Consider the following 18,157-nt stretch of genomic DNA (forward strand, 5'->3'; position numbering starts at 1 on the left):
CCAGAGAAAGCCTTCTGTGTTGTCTCTGTTTATGGATTGACTGTGTATACCAATAACAATCTTTTTTAAAGACATGTTATGTGAAGGGTTTTACAGCACATGAAAAAGGATTTATCTTCTGAAATCACATTTACATACAGTATGCAAGAATATAAAGTTAATTTCCAAATAGTCCTAAGAGTTAGCTATAAAAAGCTCTAATCATTAACACTTTCATATGTAATTTTTTTAAGTAAGTAATCATTCCAAAGAAGCCACATAGTCATTGTTTTGTTTTTCATTGAGCTGCAAAATATAAAAAATCTGAGCATATAAAGATAACCAATAAGGATAGTTACATTTTTATCTATTATATTTTTATTGGCTGATAACAGATTTAAAAAATGTATACTCTACTAAACATTAAAAAAAGCGTAATCTATTAATACTCAATATGGTACTAATAAATTGAGCATTCTTATTTAATTAGTTTTTTAAAAAAAAAGCTAAAATTTCTCACTTTATTAGATTACATTAATTGAAGCTGGGCATTTACCATTTGTATTGTATTCGTCACATCCTTGAACTGAAGACAGATAATGTGTATAAAAAAGAGGAATGCAGTCTTGCATGGAGGAAGGATTTGTGGTATCTGGCACCTCATCAGTTGAAATGAGTCACCAGTAGATGGAGTGGGAGAGCTGCTGATTTACCATGTAAACTGCCTGTGGATTCTAAACGTGTTAAATAGTGAAGTAATAATCTCTCATGGTATGGCTTCTGTTAAGTTATTTGAATTTCTAGCCATGGTAAAATACACAGTATAGGTACACAGCTGTACATTTTAGTACACTATATCACTGCGCTGCAGCTCCCATAGCGGTTCGTTATTTTTGTTGCATAGAAACAACAAATTCTTCTAGAATTCTTCTTAAAGGGGTAGTTCACCCAAAAAGGAAAATTCTGTAATCATTTACACACATTCACGTCATTCCCAACCTATAGGGCGTTCTTTTTGTATGTGTAACATACAAATATATTTTTATTGAAAATCAATCTTGCAGGTACAAAATCGATTTAGCTTTGTTGTCATTTACTCACCCTTATGTCATTACAAACCTTTATGATTTTCTTTATTCTGTGGAACAAAACAAGATATTGTGAAAAATGTCTCAGTGTTTTTCCCCCCACACAATGAAAGCCAATGGGGTCCAACGTTGTTTGGTCCTCCTTTGGTAAATCTTCTCGTCTGTTCCACAGAAGAAAGAAAGGTTTGGAACAGAATGAGGGTGAGTAAATGAAGACAGATTTTTTTATTTTTGGGTGAACTATTCCTTTAATGGATTAGCATAATAAAATAGCATTTTAGTGAAAGTAAAACTTCATATATTTTTGTGAATTAGATATGGACCAGAAAACACCTTTGTATGTCCTAGCCATGAAAACCATAATTACAGTAATGTTGGAAAATAAATAATAGGTAGATAGTCTATTGTTGATTATATTGTTCAAACCTTGCTTTCGTCATTTTCTTTGAAAAACTTGGTCAGGGCATAGGCTTGCTTTGCGAGTGAACTTGAAAGGTTGATTGTGTTAGGAGGACCTACAGATGGTTTTCTCCAACACAGACGCCTCATCGCTCACTCCGATATTTTCCCTTTTCGATCTCGTTGACCCTGATACCTTGTAAACCCCTTTTAATATCAGACTGGTACAACTGATGTTGCATTGCAGTTATCAGTGAGTAGTGCTCAGCCACGCTCAACCTGACTTTATCTCGCAAGTCAGATTGAATATGCAGTGCCAACTATATGACGTCATTGTGAGTAATGTGTGGGGGACACCGGTCACCATCATGCTGCTATTATAATTATGTTGACTTGTATATGAAAAACTAAACAAAAAAGATCCCAGAATCATTAGGTAGAAGGATGTCAAGCTCTAAAGTCATCAGGTGTGTGTCTCTGATCTGGTCTTTTAAAAAAGCTGTATTCGTGTTAGTGTAAGATTTTGTGTTTTTGAGTTGTCTGAAGGATGAGAGAGAGAAAGGACAGTCAGCCTGGAAGGCATGTTGTCAGGGGCTTCCAAACAACAAGCTGATTGGCTGATTGAACAGGGTTCTGTCATTAATTGGTGATGCGTTTTACTTTCTGTAGTAATGATGTCATCGGTAGCCAATCAAAGGCCATGGTGACTGTGATTGGTGTGATCTGATTGGCTATTCAGTTGGAAATAAGATAGGGTTGGGTTTCTCATCATCCAAGACTGATGTTCACTCTGAGCTTTTACAAAACGAGTCTGCTCTTCCAAATCGATGATCAAAAAACAACAATTGCAACGAACAGCGCTCTCAAAAACCGATAAAACCCTCATTGGAATTTTGGGCTTCTACACTATTATCCTGTCTTATGACCTCGAGACTGCAGCATATTGTAGCTCAATGTGGTTGTTTAGTGTTTTCGAGATTTCGTCTTCGCTTGAGGCTAGAACAAGCAGTGTATTTTGACACAGAGCATCCATATTTGGTCCTCCAAAAAAAGAAACATAACATATGTTTGCCATACAACAGTGTAAGCAAATAAGTATAATGCTTTTCATCAGAATTCATGTGATATTGACCCAAATTTAAGTTGTTCTTCTGTTCTCCTTTTTTGGGTTTATTTATTGCCAATTGTAAGAGGCATTGAAGGAAGTGAGCATATAGTAAAAGATTAGTATGAAATTACTAAATAATTAATTGAAATAAAACTCCCAAGTGTTTAGGGCATTGTAAATAATTATTAGTAAATTCATTATTAAAAATACTTATTTTTTTATTAGTAGGCCTACTATTGTTTTTAATATATATAGCAAGGCAAGGGAGGCAAAATGAGAGAATCATATGATTCTCTGTCCTTAGTGAATTGCTCAATTTGAGGCCCATCATCACTGGATTTAGAACAGACTGTTATCACGGTTCAAAAGTGCTGACCATCCTTATCAATGTCCTAGTGTCGGTCTGTTAGGCGATTAATGTTGAACACCTCCCAAGTTTACACACTGACAGGCGTCTAATGATGTCAATGTGGCTCTCTGGCAGACGTTTTAATTAGTGATCCAGCTGCAGGAGAATGGAGACTTCAATGTCCATTTATTATAACGGAAGGTGCGGATATTGGAATGGATGGGTTTCATCTCAAAGGGGACCGATTTGGCAGAGACTCTCTGAGAAATGCAGCAAAACATGCCTATTTTCCATGCTGGACTCTGTCTGTTATTATATTATGGTGTTTTAAGCCTGTTATTAATTATTAAGTAACTGTTTTTTCAGAAAAAGTCTGAGTAGGGCTTTATTCAGTGGCAGCTGCAGGTAAATCAAAGGATTCATAGCTCAGAGTTTATGGTATTGTGAAAGATAGGTTGCAAGATTATAGGGGACGGGGATAAAGTGCTTGGATAAATAGCACGATTGAATTAATGCATTAAAATAGTCCATTCCACTGGAAAGTTGTGTTTGTAGGTTTGGAAAAAGTGACCCACAAGATAATTTCCTTGACCTTACAGTCTTACTCATTTATGACCACATGTTTGAATGGACATTTGTTGACATGAGTCATTCTTGAATCTGGTCCACTTTCATTCAGCTATAGTAGTGAACTAAGTCAAGCTGTACAAGAGCGAAAGTGTCTGCTCAGCAACAGTATCAGTGTTTGCTAAACAATTCAATCCTGACAAATTCACAAAACCAGGAACTTGTATTGGAAATTTATGTTTTTGAAGGGGGTACTTTTTTTTCTGTAATAACTGGGAGGAATAGAGAAAAGAGTGGCCACTTACACTTCACTAGGGATTTTTTGTTTTCGCATAAAAAAGCCTTAGACTATTCATTGTATTTTACTAATATGTCAGTATAACTTAGAATTAAAGTTAGGGAAAGGTAATAGCAAGCTAGCTTTGAGATCCCATCCTCCCTTTAGAGCGCGCTTCAAAGCCACGCCTCCTTCAAACACGACATAAACGCACACAACAGATTCTGCAAAGCGTCACGAGAGACGGTGTTAAATAACCTCATGTCTCAAAGCACATAACATTACAATAAAACTGAATGTAAACAACTTACAGAACTCTGACTTGTTGTAGGCCTACTACCTGACTGCTGCAGATTCATGTCGCGGGGTTGATAGTGTTGACATAGAAACGTATAAATCCCTAGGATGTGAACAGCTCCGAGTAGAACGTCACGGGTTGCCATCCAGAGGCGCAGAGTAGGAGTGATATCGTGCTACAGTGTAGGCCTATTCTATCAGTTGCAATTCTGGCGCCTCCGTCCCAACATACTGTACAATGCGACGTACATTCACATTACATGTTAATGCAGAGGTCTAGTTACACTCATGCGATACTGCAATTCACAAAATTTGCATGTAACACTGAGCGCGTCCACCCGAAGTGCACATGCACTGCGTTACTTGACTACCGAGCCGGAGACGGTGACCATGCCCTTGCCGGTGTCCGTGCCTGAGACGGTGACCATGCCAGAGACGGGACCGTGCCGGTGACCGTGCTGGATACGGTGCCCATGCTGTCCGTGCCGGTGTCCGTGTTCTTATTGGTTGATCGTCTTGATTGTTCACAGTCATTAGTCTTCTATTAAGTCATTAATAGATCTATCACAGTCATTAGTCCCCCCCCCCCCCCCCCCCCCCCCCCCTGTCTAGTTATGTCTAGCAAAAAGTGTTAATAAAAAAACAAATTAACTACCCTACACTCTAAAAAGAAGAAGGTTCTTTAAAGGTTCTTTACAGCAGTAACAGTTCTATTTAGTACCGTGTCGTCGTGAAGAACCCTCTATACGCTGAAATGGTCTTTGTGTCAGTTAGAGTGTAGGGTCTTTATTCCCTCCTTTATGTTTTTCAAATCTGTAACTGTCAAAGCCTCCTCATTACTGATTTTCTGGAGCTCAGCTACAACTATCTATTTACTACACAAGACTGTCAACTTTCTCTCAACAGGTAAATTATTTCTTTCTTAAAATGTCTATAAATTATAACTTTAAAAATTGTAACAATCATTTCCTGACAATCATGTCTTTTTCTCTTTTTAATTTAACAGAACATGTAAGTGTGAGCTGCTCTGTTCAGTTAAAGGATACCCATCTTCTCTTCTCCACTAAGTAAAAGAGATGCAATTTATGATCCATATTGTTTGATTTTGTTTATTATGACTTTATGCCTAAACGTGCAGTCACAAAAAAACAATAAGCTATACCATGACTTTGTCACTTTTTCCTTTTAACATGGTAAAGGGCCCATACTGTCCATTTTTGCTAATTTTGACCTTCATGAACAATGGAAGAGACACAATGTCTAAACTCAATTGTTTATTTCAGATGCTGTCACGTACCATAACCCCATCATCTGCAGAGAGAAACTGCCACTCAGAATACACATAATGAAGGACGTATAGACAGGGGATTGTGAAGATATTTTACTGGAACTTGGTCTTCATTACATCTAAATCGTGTTCAATCTGTCAATTGTTATTTATTAATGTAGGCTATTCAGCTAACCTCTGTTGTTAGAGCACTGTCATTTTTGCTATGTCAATAAAAAAAAGTACCTATTTGACACAACAATGTTTTTTTTTCAAATGTAAAACCCAAATAGAGGCAACAAGATATATGACCAGACAGATAGAGGGCTAAAAAACCATATTAATAAATCATTTATAAAAAAAAAAAAATATGAATCATAGTAATATTAATAATATGAAGATACATACTAATATTAATGAAAATAAATATTGTTGAAAAGGTTATTTATAACACCATTAAGGTCCATACCACTTTCAAAGCATGGTTCTTTATGGAACCTTATAAAAAGGGTTCTGCTATTGTTACAAGCCGAAGAACCCTAATTTGGTACTGTTTAGAACCATTTTTCTTAAGAGTGTACCTTTAAAGTACAAATTGGCTTCATTGTAAATGCATTGTAGTTGTTTGCCAAGCTCATAAGTTACTCTTATAGCAGAGGTGGCCAAACCATAATTTTGCATTGAAATAAATAGAATATAAGTTAATATAATTACAAAAATGTAAATTACAAGTTTGATATTTGTCTCTTTATAGTAAAAAGTTGGAGCAACTTTGATCTATAGAAGTAATGTTGCCACGCAAGGAAAAACAGATTTACAGCGACATGACCAAACCACATGTTGACCTCAGTGTTTCCACCAAGAGAGAAATATTCAAAATAATCTTTGCCAGCCTGTAAGACATAATGGAGCAGGAACAATTTTCATTCCTGATAATGTTTGACTGACAACATTTATCATGCATTAAAAGTGAAATGCAACTGTAGAAATCTACAAATCTGGTAGCATTTGTCATATTTGTAAAGCAAAAGCGAGGAAATCCATTTTCACATGGTTTGCTCTATAATTCTACATTTTATGTTTCTGCGTAGAATTAACCATTTTCCAGTACTGTTGTGGCGAACCAGTGACCGTGATTAGAGATGGATACTCTAGTAATGGCTTTATAATAGCGTGGTTTTATAATTGCTGTTTGTGTGTTTTCTGTGTCCTTTCTCTGTTAGGCTGCCAAAACCACTATTGAGGCTGCAGTGCCCCTCCCTTGCCCTTAGTATTAAGCCTTTTGAGTGTCTGATAAAGAGAATGTTATTGCATTCCTTACTGGAAGCCTTAAATATCTAGTGGCCAGTATGGGTTTTCACTTTTATTAGGCATTCAGCACTTTTGACCACTGAACGTTGCCTCCTTAACCCCTTGACAATGGTTAAAGAAAACAAAGATGATGTTCTTCGTGTCTGTGCTTGTGGTTGAGCTGCTCCTTTAACCATTCTTGTCCTTGCTCTTCGTGTTGTATTCTCAGCAGAAGTGTGTAGGCCAGAGCTATTTTTGGCTTAATGTTTGAAATACTGGCTCTGAAAGACATGGAAAAACATTTTACTTTCAGAAAGCTTTGGCTGTCTGTTGTTGTGGTCGGCTCTGTTTAAGAAGTCAATATGTACTTGAAAGCGATAGTTCACCCAAAAATGAAAGTTTTGTCATCATCTGTCACCTTCATGCCATTCCAAGACTGTATGACTTATGAAGATTTTTGAAAGTCAGGGGTCCAAACAACATTGTACCTGCAAAATAGTACTACAAATAACTGATTATGTGATTTCTTAGCAGTTTAACAGCTCATCTGTTTTACAGTCAGTTGGGCCTTGCAAGCACACCAACATGTCATATGTCCTGAACATATCGTCAATTAATCATCCAAATATAAGAGCTATTTATTCCTTAAGTGTCTGCTTGTAAACCTTACATAGAGTTTAACCATACCTCTTGTCAAATGTCCATTAATTTAAGGGTGCAACAATTTTTGCTGGACAAATATAGTGCTAAAAGGTGAAATCTATAAAAGCATTTATGTTCACATGCGTACATACAATTTCACATAACGCATGACTCAGAGAAAAATTCTCAAGGTGGAAGCCTTGAGAAATTTGTAGACCCTGTCCTTGTTACCTCGGCAACACAGGTCCTTGCATAATCTTCCCACATGATGGCATAGAACCTCCTAAATCAAGGGACTTTCCAGTTCAAAGTGTGTACAGATCACTCATGGCACCGGACTGGTTGCCTTCCGTTAGAAAAGTCCCTTTAAGGGAAGTCAGTTTTCTCAGCGGCCATATTGGCAACATCCTACAAAAATCTCTCCTATCTACAGGAATAGGGAGAGACCGAAACCTCTAAAACTGATTGTCAAGATTGCTTTTTAATATGTTTCAAATTAGAAATAAAATTAGATAACAATGGCATCATAAATGTAGCTGTTCTGAGCAACTCAAGCCAAAAGCTGTATTTTTATGGCTAGTCTTGCTAATCCAAGTGGAATAGCTATTATATGAATAAATGACGTAACTATCTCACCATTATCTTCGCATGGCTTCGAATTAGAAATATAGCCTACCATATAAAATAATTTAAAATGTCTTAAATATTATTATTAAATGTATTTATTTTCTAAATTCTGCTACCTAAATTCTGTTAACTTAAGTTGGTCCTCTACTACATAATATATTATGTTAGCTTGTGTCCACTGCAAAGTCCTGTCCCCCTTATACATGTCTGGACATGTTAGGACATGTCTTAGCATCTATGAGAAATGTCAGGAAGGTTCTGTAGGGTGAACGTTCTTTCAGTGTGAAGACTGAATAGGGGTCAGTACTTAATACAGCAAACAGAACAGTAATTATGGAATTATGCAATATTGTTTTGCTCCAGGGGTTTGCAAAAGTGACTGGATGTCCTTGAGAAGAAAATGGACCTGATCAGTGAGTGCATTTCCTCTTTGTGATGCATGCAATTTTCCTTTCGCTGTAGTTATGTCTGTTTAATCTGAGTTTTATGAGACCTGAGAGTGAGGGCAAAAATAATAATAATAATAATAATAATAAGAAGAAAACAGAAACGGAGAAACTAAGACTAGCACCCGAGACAGAACACTTCATCACTCTTTCATGTCCCTTGTGACTGGTTAAGGCAATACCTCAACAAACAGTAACATAGCAACTCTCCCAAACTCTCCTGGTATTAGAAGGAATGGAGATATATCAAAGACTGTCGTAGACTGAGCCATCCAGAGTGAAAATAGTACAGGTATTCCCTGAGTCTTCCTAACAGTCTCAGCTGAAACTGCTGGACGCCTGTTGCCTCTGGCAAGAAAAAAATTATAATGTATAGAATTGTCTTATAACAGTTGATGCTTAATAATTATGTGGAAACTGTGATACATTTTCCTTCATAATTATTTTATGAATAAAAAGTTCAAAAGAACAGACTTTTTTAAAACAGATTTTTTTTTTGCATCATGTATATTTACTGTCACTTTTGATCAATTTGGCATCCTTGCTGATTAAAAGTATTAATTTCTTTAAAAAACTTTTGAACAGTATATATATGTAACTATGCCAATTAAATTTTACATGTGTGTTTTACTCATGTAAACTAATAATATTTATTAGTTTATGTTTAAGATTTTAAAACCTTGATGACACAAAAGAAGATTAGGATTCCTCATTAAGATCAAGAAGACGACACACTGAGAGATGTCCATTTTTGGGTGAATGATTGGCTTTGAGAAGCCTATGTGTGTTGAGTTGTCCAAAGAGGAGTTTCCTTTCATATACTATATGGTGGCTTTGTATCTGTCTGTGGTTTGGCAAACACACCCAATGCAGTGCTAAGATCTGCTCAGAGAGAGTAAACCAGGCCAGGCTAATATTAGAGGTTACATATTGCTGATGGCTTTTGACTCACGTGTTTCAAACACAGGGTGTTTTCAGATCTTCTCAAGGTTGTGTGGGAAGATAACATTTTTGTATGTGAGTGTGTGTGTGATGGAACAAGTGACTATTTGCATGTGGTTCCCCCCTGAGGGTGAATTGCAACTACTTTGCATGCTTAATGTGAGAGACATATGGGTTTCTGTTTGTGTATGTGCTTATTTAGGTGCGTGCATTTGCATTATAATAAGATGAGCTTGTTTTTGGTGTATTCTTCTATACTTAATATTTAGTAATAGACCTTTGAATATTGTGTTGGACTTTAGGGGGCTTTTGAGTCGAATATGTGAGTAATTGTGCAATTCTGGGAGTCAAGTGTAGGCCTATAGGCTAATGATAATGAAACATTAAACATGAATTTATCCAATTAGAGAACGTTTAGTATTCGTGCTTCAATGGTTCTCTATACGTTATCACACAAAACCTCCCTGCAATGTTAGTATATGTGCCATCAGTAATGGGTTTCCCAAGAAATAACCAAGCGGGAAGCATACACTAACGTTAGGGAAACCTTCTGGGTTTATTTCAGGGCAGACTTATATAGCTCAATGCAAATGTGCTTATTCTGATCACATGTAATGGTGGTGAGGCACTAAATTAGTTTATTAGAAAACGCCTAGAAACCCTCACTAAGACTCTCTCAAGGGAATTTCATGGTCTGTGGTGTGTTTGTGTTTCTCGCGAGTGCAGTGGTCTACGTGAGGGTACGTGTTCCTTCTAGTGTGCTCGGTCCCTTGCTCACAATTTTTCTTCCTCCCTCCCTCCCTCCCTCTCCCTGTCCTTCCCTCTCTCTCCCTGTCCTTCCCTCTCTCTCCCACTCTCACTCTCTCTCTCTGTCTCTCCATGTGTGCGTAGTCTGGGCGCCCTGCCAAGTGGAGTGTGTTTTTTGAATGAATACCTGATGAGGCTGCTGAGGCTGACTGGGGGAGGAGGAGCCGTGTTCTCTAGAGCACTGTGTGTGTATGTGTGAAGAGCAAGAGAGAGAGAAAGAGAGAAAGAGAGAGAGCTGGCAGTCAGTGTGCCTTGCATAACATACGCTGTAGCTCTCACACGTAGGGCTAGTGAAACAGCGCAGACGAGGGGACTTCCTTTACTCTCGGCCCACCGAGCAATTGTCGAAGGAAGTGGAAGAGAGTGAAGGCAGGGGGAACATTGGACATGGAAGAAGACATAAACCAGAGGACTGCGTGTGTGACCTGATAGCAGAGCTAAACCTGGACAAAGGATAGCTTGCCAGTGGGTAGAGTGAGTTACACTCGTAGTGCAGAGAGAGAGAGAGAGAGAGAGAGAGAGAGAGAGAGAGAGAGAGAGAGAGAGAGAGAGAGTTGTTAAAGGCTCCCTTATAAAGAAAGGTAAGGCATCACCCTTAGATGAAATGTTTGATTGGTTTTCAATCATACATGCTTATTGCACGATTATTCTTTAATTCCAAGAAGAGAAGAAAATATAATGTGCATGTATCTGAGAAATTATTGTATTATAATAGCTAATTACTTTACAGAAATAATTGCAATTCTGTGCAAATGTTTCAGTGTTACTCTGTATGTTGTGCTCTTTTACTTGTAGGGTGAGAGTAGAGAAACAGGCTTTAGCCTTTGTAAAGGCAGCAACAGCTCTGTTTGGATTCATGTCTAGCTTAGGACTCCCTAGACTGCCTCTTAAAGGGACAGGCGCCCATATAAAAGGTCATTAAGTGCAGAAAGGAGCTGCTTTCAGGAGCTAAATGGACATGAGTGAAAAGCCGTTTTAGTAGATGGGCCTGTTTTTTGAGGAAAGACGTTAATATGAGCATTTCATTTTAGAGAAGTTATGTTTGTATTTGTATACATTATCATTGGCACGGGCTCAGTCATCTCTGAGATGACATCATTGAAAAAGGTGTCAGCATCATGCAAGTAATGTTTTCCTGAAGATTTTGCATGCATAGAAATAACTTTGTGTTACAGTACGTAGCACAATTATGTTACTATTTGTTTGTATAGCAGATAATTTGTGAAATGGGAATATTTACATTCTGAAGTCTTTTTTTGTGCCAATTATTCAGACATCTTACATATATCGCTTTATTAACTATTAGTGTGTTAATGTGTTTGCATGGGTTTATTGGTGTGAATATGTTGCGTTGATGACATTTGATCTGCAGCGGGTCTGTAGAGTATGAGATCTGCTGTTAAAGAACTAGAAGGATACTGCAAGTTGTTAATCTTTCTAGCTCTTTGGCCAGCCACACTGTAAGCAAGTGTGTGCGAGCATGTGTGTGTGTGTGTGTGTAAGGTTTTGCCTACATTGTGAGGACTAGATGTCCCTATAAGGGATAGTAAAACCTACAACTGAAATCACTATGATTTATTTAAGAAATGAAACAATGTCTTAATAAAGCTCTAAAGGTTTCTGAGAGTTAAATGTAGGGATATAAAATATCTTTAGTTCAATTTAGTACTCTCATTGAGGTTCTTTCAATAAAAAACCCATCTGTTGTTGTCATGGACTACAGCTCTGTGGCCCTGAAAGGAGAAAGAAAACAGAAATTAAGCATTACTTTTGTCTGTGCAACTGTATTGCCTTGCAGGCTTAGTTTAAGTTAGCTATTTTGAATTGTGGGTGTATTTCAGTAGTGCTCTTTGAAACTCCCTGCAAATAGACAGGCAAATATAACACCCTGTCAGAGAGGAGTAGACATACAGACACACACAAATAATGTGTGAAATGTACGTATTCTTGAAACTTTCTCACAAATGTTTCCTCCTAAGTTCTCCTCTAAGCTAAAATATGATTTTTCCTTATAAGGAACCAGCAATTTTATGCATGCAAGTATACTGACGGCTGTAGTACATCTTAGAAACACAATGCCCATTCAAATATTACATTCAGAATTCTTATTATATTTTTTAGCCTTATTTTATTATAATTCTTAGTCGATTGGGCTTGATATCCACAGATTCAATCTCTCATTAAAGTATTTGTACAATCCAATGAATGACTGTCTGTCTGGTGAATATGGTAAACAATATTGTCTGCCTGCATTGGGAATTTTTGTGTTTTTCCTCCAGTTTTAGGATGTGCCACTCACAAATGTTTGTTATGGATCCCTGTGATTGCATGAAATGTTACAGGGAAATCTATATCTAAATGTAATGTTTTTTATGTATTTTGGTTACGTTGTATGTGTTGAACAGTGTAAAATTGTGATCTAGTGATCACTACCATTCTATTGTTCTTTGATTCATGAGCACTCTGCACCAAATCACATATGCATAAGTGCGTATCAGTCCAATGGATATGCTGATGTGTATGTGTGTGTATTGTGAGCTGTGTACAATAGACTGAAGCATTTAATGGCTGTGTGTGGTGTACACTGTAGCAGGGGAAAGTAGGACAGTGATTGGTGCAGATCTACTGTGGTGAAGGGATCTCTCCCTCCCTCCCGCACTCTCTCTCTCTACTTTCTCTCTCTCTCTCTCTCTCTCTCTCTCTCTCTCTCTCTCTCTCTCTCTCTCTCTCTCTCTCTCTCTCTCTCTCTCTCTCTCTCTCTCTCTCTCTCTCTCTCTCTCTCTCTCTCTCTCTCTCTCTCTCTCTCTGTCTTCTCCGCTGTTACACTCTAACTCAATAACCCTGCTCGCTTGCAGGCAGAGCTCAATGTGGGTCAGGAGAGCCAGTGTTCTCTCTCTCTTTCTCTCTCGGTCTCTCTCTTCCTTCATCTTTTTCCTGTCCACACACTCTCACTGCATGTTAAGTTTGCACCCTGTGCTCTCTTTATCCTCACTGATGTATGTAGATGGACATTATGTATATGCAAACATTATGAGCTTGAGCCCTTGAAGCATGAGGAGGATTTGGATTCAGATTTGATGATGGAGATGTGTTATCTGATGTCCCTGATAGAACTATAAATTATCACTTGAATAAAATAGTGTGAGCTTTACTCAAAATGTATTACCATTCTACTCACTGAATGAACACATTGATGTTGTCTTTTTCACTAAACTGATAAAGTGTGGTTTACACTGCTAACACATGGAATTGAAAAGGAAGTCAGAGTGGTCAGTAGAAATGCTGAAGTTTTGGCTTGGTTAGCATGGGCCAGTTAGCTATAGAGTGGTGCAGGTGTGACTGACATCACTTTGTAGGACAAAGCGTTCGCATTTGAGCACTTCCGGATCCATCGTCCCGAAGTCAATGGGTTTTTTGAATGGGGTTTTGGTTAAATGCCTGAAATAAGGTCTGTGGTGAACACAAGCTCAAGAAGCTTTCAAGTTGAGTGATAATCCAAAAGCCTATGGGAAAATCCTATTGGGTTTTTGTCGAGGGAACCAGTGTGAGATGGTTCTCAATGCAGTACATGAAATCCACGGGGAGGAGTCGGATCCAGATCCAACTCCTCCCACCTTACATATACCTAAACCTACCCATCTCCACCCCCTGATCCCTAAACCCACCCCTAATCCCTAAACCCACCCCTAATCCTACCCATCTCCACCCCTTGGATCTTTTGGATCTTGATCCGACTCCTCCACGTGGATCTCATGTACTGCATTGAGGTGCTACTGACCAGTGTGATGCTAACTGCCGGTTGGCCTACAAAGTAATGTCATACCTGCACCACTCACCACTCTCAATTTTCAGTTGCTAATCAAATTCAAGTATGTGCCATTTCAAGCTATTTTTTTATTTGGCACTCATAACTGAATGGATGTTATGGTAAAAAAATAACATAATATGCTACTTCTAGGCAGATGACTCAAAGGCAGTGCATAAAGTTTCTCATTTTTGTTTTTTGTCTGTCTGATGAAGGTACGGACTTATAACCATCAGTGAGAGATGATTCCACATGAAGCACATGGTTCCTTTCATTACAAGAGTCCTGACATTACGGAAGACCAAGGTAAAAGCGGGGAAAAGTAATATAACTATGAAAATCTTGACAACTGAGTTCTACTTTGCACTCTAAAAAATCCTGATCAAGACAAGTGGGTTAAATACAGGAAAAACTCCAAGACCATGAAGTCTAACCAGGAGCGCTGTAATGAGTGTCTTCCGCCGAAGAAGCGGGAGATTTTAGCTCTGGAAGAGAAGCAGGTGCTGGTGTCAGCTGCTGTTAGTGAGAGCCAGAGTGGAGAGAATTTGGCTTGGCTAGCCAGCGTTGCTACCATGGCTAGCATGGCCCACATCCCCAACAATGCAGGCCCATCACAGAGCAACAGTGCAGATCCTGACAGCCCCCCACCATCAAATAAGGCTCTCACTGTGGTGACAGAATATCCTCCAGCTACTTCATCTGCTGGCTTTTCATTCTCTTCCAATAGCTCCACATACAGAGGAGTCTTCTCCGGGCCTACCGTGCTAACAGCCAATCCTACAGTTCTCTCCACAAGCCTTCCTCAAACCATAGGCTCCGTCCAATATACACAACTTCCCCCCAATCTCCAGCTCATAGGGCCCTATACAAGTTATATCTCTTCACAGATTGTACCATCCACATCCAGTCCAACACAGCCACGGAGGACACCACAAGAGGTCTTGGCCACAACAGCTGTCATCTCCCAAGCATCCAGCCTTGATTCACAGAGTCATCATGTGATTTCTTCTATATCAAATGTTTCCCACAGTCAATGCATTCAGGTAGAGAGTGCTCCTTTGGGTTTGACAGTTTCCTCCCCTTCTGTCCAACTGCCCCTTCAAATCCATCCACACTCAACTGTCCTTGCCCCTCATGCCCTGGCTCTCACCCCCTCTCAAGTGGTTCTACACTACACCGATGGCTTCATTGCAAAGCAGCTGGACTCCCATCCCAGAGAGGTGCAAAATGGTGCACTAGGAGAGGTTACAGTTGTCAAGCACAGTACTACTATGGCCAAAGGGATCTCTAGCCAACCAGAAGGTGACCATAGCCACAAGCAAAATCATAACCTGGGCCTCCAGACCCAAGCTCAGGTTTTGCTCCCAGCAGACTATAGCTCTCATGACAGAGCTGGACTGCAGACTTCGCTGATGTTGGTATCCAGTAGCCACCTTGCAGCAAACAGCAACTCTGAGTTCCAAAGTATCTTGGCCAAGGACCACTCATCTTTGCACCTTGCTGAGAGAGGAGGTATCTGCCTAGGCAAGCCAATGTCCAGAGTGTCCGCTCTTACTTCCTCAGACAGCCAAGTTTCTCCGGCCTCCACCATCTCCCAGCACACACTCCTGCAGGCTCCTCACAACACTCCCCAGCAGGAGCTCTCCACCAGCCTTTATCCTGCCACACAGCTCCCAATTATTGGCTACATCACTAGTGCTTCTGGTGGACCCCAGCAAGTAGTAACTGGTTATCAAAGCAACCTGCCACAGCACGTGGTGATCTCAGGCAACCCCTCCTTGCTCATTCCGGTTAGTGCCACTAACATCAATCCATCTACTGCTGAGCCAGAGGTCACCCACTGTTCTGTCATCCCTAGTGTAGCCAATGCATCAACAGCTCTGCCTCAGACCTTTATTAATACATCCCCACCTGCAGCTGCAGCTTCAGTCCTAGCCAATGGTAAAGACATCACAGGGTCTGATGGAAGTCATGCCCCCTGTGCCATGAGAAGTCCAAGCCAAATACAGCTGCCTGTTCTTTCAGCCAATGTAGTGGGATCTCCAGTCCCTGTAACACCTCCAACATCTACAAGTCCTCAAAGCTCACCATCATCACCATCAGTGGGCCTACCACCATTCTTCATGAAGGGCTCTATTATCCAGTTGGCAGACGGTGAGCTGAAGCGCGTGGAGGATTTGCGAACAGAGGACTTTGTGCAAAGTGCAGAGGTGAGTGGAGAACTGAAGATTGACTCCAGCACTGTAGAGCGCATAGAGTGCAGCCGAACACCCAATGCTGTCATCATACAGTTCTCGGTGGGAGAGAACAAAGCCCAGGTGAGTCCGTTTCTTTTTAAATCAAGCTCACTTACCATGTTAGCGGTAATCTTCGGTAGTGCTGAATGAACCTTTGGAACTAAAATATTATTTTTGTTTTTTCTCTATTTTAGGTGTGTGTAGAAGTCCTGGTGGAATACCCCTTCTTTGTGTTTGGTCAAGGTTGGTCATCCTGCTGCCCTGACCGCACCACCCAGTTGCTAGCTCTATCCTGTGCCAAACTCTCTGTGGGTGATGTTTGTATCTCTCTCACCCTTAAAAGCCTAAAAAATAGCATTCAAAAGAAAAATAATTGTTCAGCGTCTGTGATGAAACACAACAACCCTTTGAAATCAGCCAAAAACAATGGGTCCATTGAGGAAAGACCAACCCAAATGGAGGATCTTAAGAAAGGACACAAACTTACAGCAAGAGTGGAGAATAGTGTCGAAGGAACACTGGTTGAGACTTCCAACCAAAGAAATGTGTTGACCTTCTCAGAGAACGGGGGCATAAATCCTCAGACACTGGTCAACCAAAACAACCAGGCAGAAAAAACACACACATCTAGTGCAGAGAGAGCAGTTAGCCGCAAGAGGAGATGGTCTGCCCCAGAGAGAGGAGAAATGTGGCGGTCGCAAGAGGACCCTCAGATTTTACCCAAATTTTCCTTCCTCCCTCATCAGCTGAAGGTCAGGATTGAGGGCCGCTCCAGCACGGGTTGCTGAGGGCCTTCTGAACACCATAGAGCATTGATAGGGAGTTGATTTCTTTCCAAGAAATACATCAATTAGCCTTACTTGATTAATTTGAGAAATCACATAAAGTTGATCAACTGAATAAATTTTGTTTTTGCTTGGTGTCCAATGCTTTTGCTTCAACCACAAAGACTTTGCTTCAACCACAAAACTTTCCCCATCACTGCCATGAACACAAAGAGGGACAAGGATGAGCAGATTTTCTTTTTGGTACTTTGCTTTTTGTTACTTTGCGTTGCTTTCCAATGACATTCATATCCAGGTTACTGTAATGTTATATCTTTTTACACAAGAATGTGTGTGATCATTTGAGTCGTCTCATATGTAATATTAATCTTTAGACTTTCCTTTTAAATCAGCTGGACATGGCAATTTTGGGTTGTATATTGCAATGTCTGACCATTTTTTTCTTTTGCTACACTCGGCTTGCTACACATTTAGTCTACTGTTGTGTTTACTGAATTTGTTCATAATCAGGGCCTTGAATGGATAATGACCGTTACAAGGAGTGATGGCAAAAGGTGAACAGTGAGATATGTAATTTGTGTGAATATTTTTACAAGTGATTTCGAGGAGTTGTGCGAGCACGTTTATCTTGACAGAAGCCACCTTCTACTTGTTATCCTGTGCTTATATAATGTCAGCTGAGAATGACAGGCTTTGCTCAAGTGACTACTTTGAATCATATCTAGGTCAAGTATAGCATCAAGATACATTGAATGTTTTATCCTTATATTTTAATTCAATTGCTGATAGTCTTCTAGATATGCAATACTGAGCTTTCACATACCTCATATGTGCATTTAGCAAATAACCCAATCAGATTGCCTCATCGAATCTGTGAGTGAGAAAGCGTTGAAGAAATCTTCACATTGTCAAACTGGCTATAGAAAAGTCTCCGCTCAAGTCAGAATTAGCACTTTAAAGAAAGGTTAAGGGAAGTCGAATGAATGAAAGGTTGGAAACATTCCCACTTCTGTTTTGTTACTACAACAACAGACAGTTTTGAGTTCTGTTATTCATTTCATTTTGTGCATTACTATCCATTTTATGTGCAACGCACCTCTAATTTGGTATTTTTAAATTACTGATGTCTTCTTTACACTATTTTAAGTATTGTGGGCCTTTCTCAGTCCAGCTGCAATAATTAAGTCTTTGTTAAAGACACAATATAATCGCCATACATTGAAAACTAAATCGACACCGCATTCT

General features: G+C 39.4%; 1 protein-coding gene across 1 annotated transcript; it reads left to right on the plus strand.

Annotated features, from left to right (window-relative positions):
• The first annotated feature begins 10,624 nt into the window (after nt 1-10,624).
• Nucleotides 10,625-17,049, plus strand: atxn1b (ataxin 1b). Its single transcript, XM_056267718.1, has 3 exons — nt 10,625-10,666; nt 14,106-16,208; nt 16,322-17,049. The coding sequence occupies exons 2-3, from the start codon at nt 14,313-14,315 to the stop codon at nt 16,913-16,915; spliced, it is 2,490 nt and encodes an 829-aa protein (XP_056123693.1). The 5' UTR covers nt 10,625-10,666; nt 14,106-14,312; the 3' UTR covers nt 16,916-17,049.
• The last annotated feature ends 1,108 nt before the right edge of the window (nt 17,050-18,157 follow it).

The sequence above is a fragment of the Rhinichthys klamathensis genome, unplaced genomic scaffold (assembly GCF_029890125.1).
Source record: "Rhinichthys klamathensis goyatoka isolate OS25496 unplaced genomic scaffold, OSU_Roscu_1.1 h1tg000262l_1, whole genome shotgun sequence".
Classification (NCBI taxonomy): domain Eukaryota; kingdom Metazoa; phylum Chordata; class Actinopteri; order Cypriniformes; family Leuciscidae; genus Rhinichthys; species Rhinichthys klamathensis.

Excerpts from the sequence above, each read along its gene's own strand:
- atxn1b (XM_056267718.1), top strand. The coding sequence starts at position 14,313 with ATGAAGTCTAACCAGGAGCGCTGTAATGAGTGTCTTCCGCCGAAGAAG. Across the intron at positions 16,209-16,321 it reads TGGGAGAGAACAAAGCCCAG|GTGTGTGTAGAAGTCCTGGT; the intron begins GTGAGTCCGTTT and ends TCTCTATTTTAG.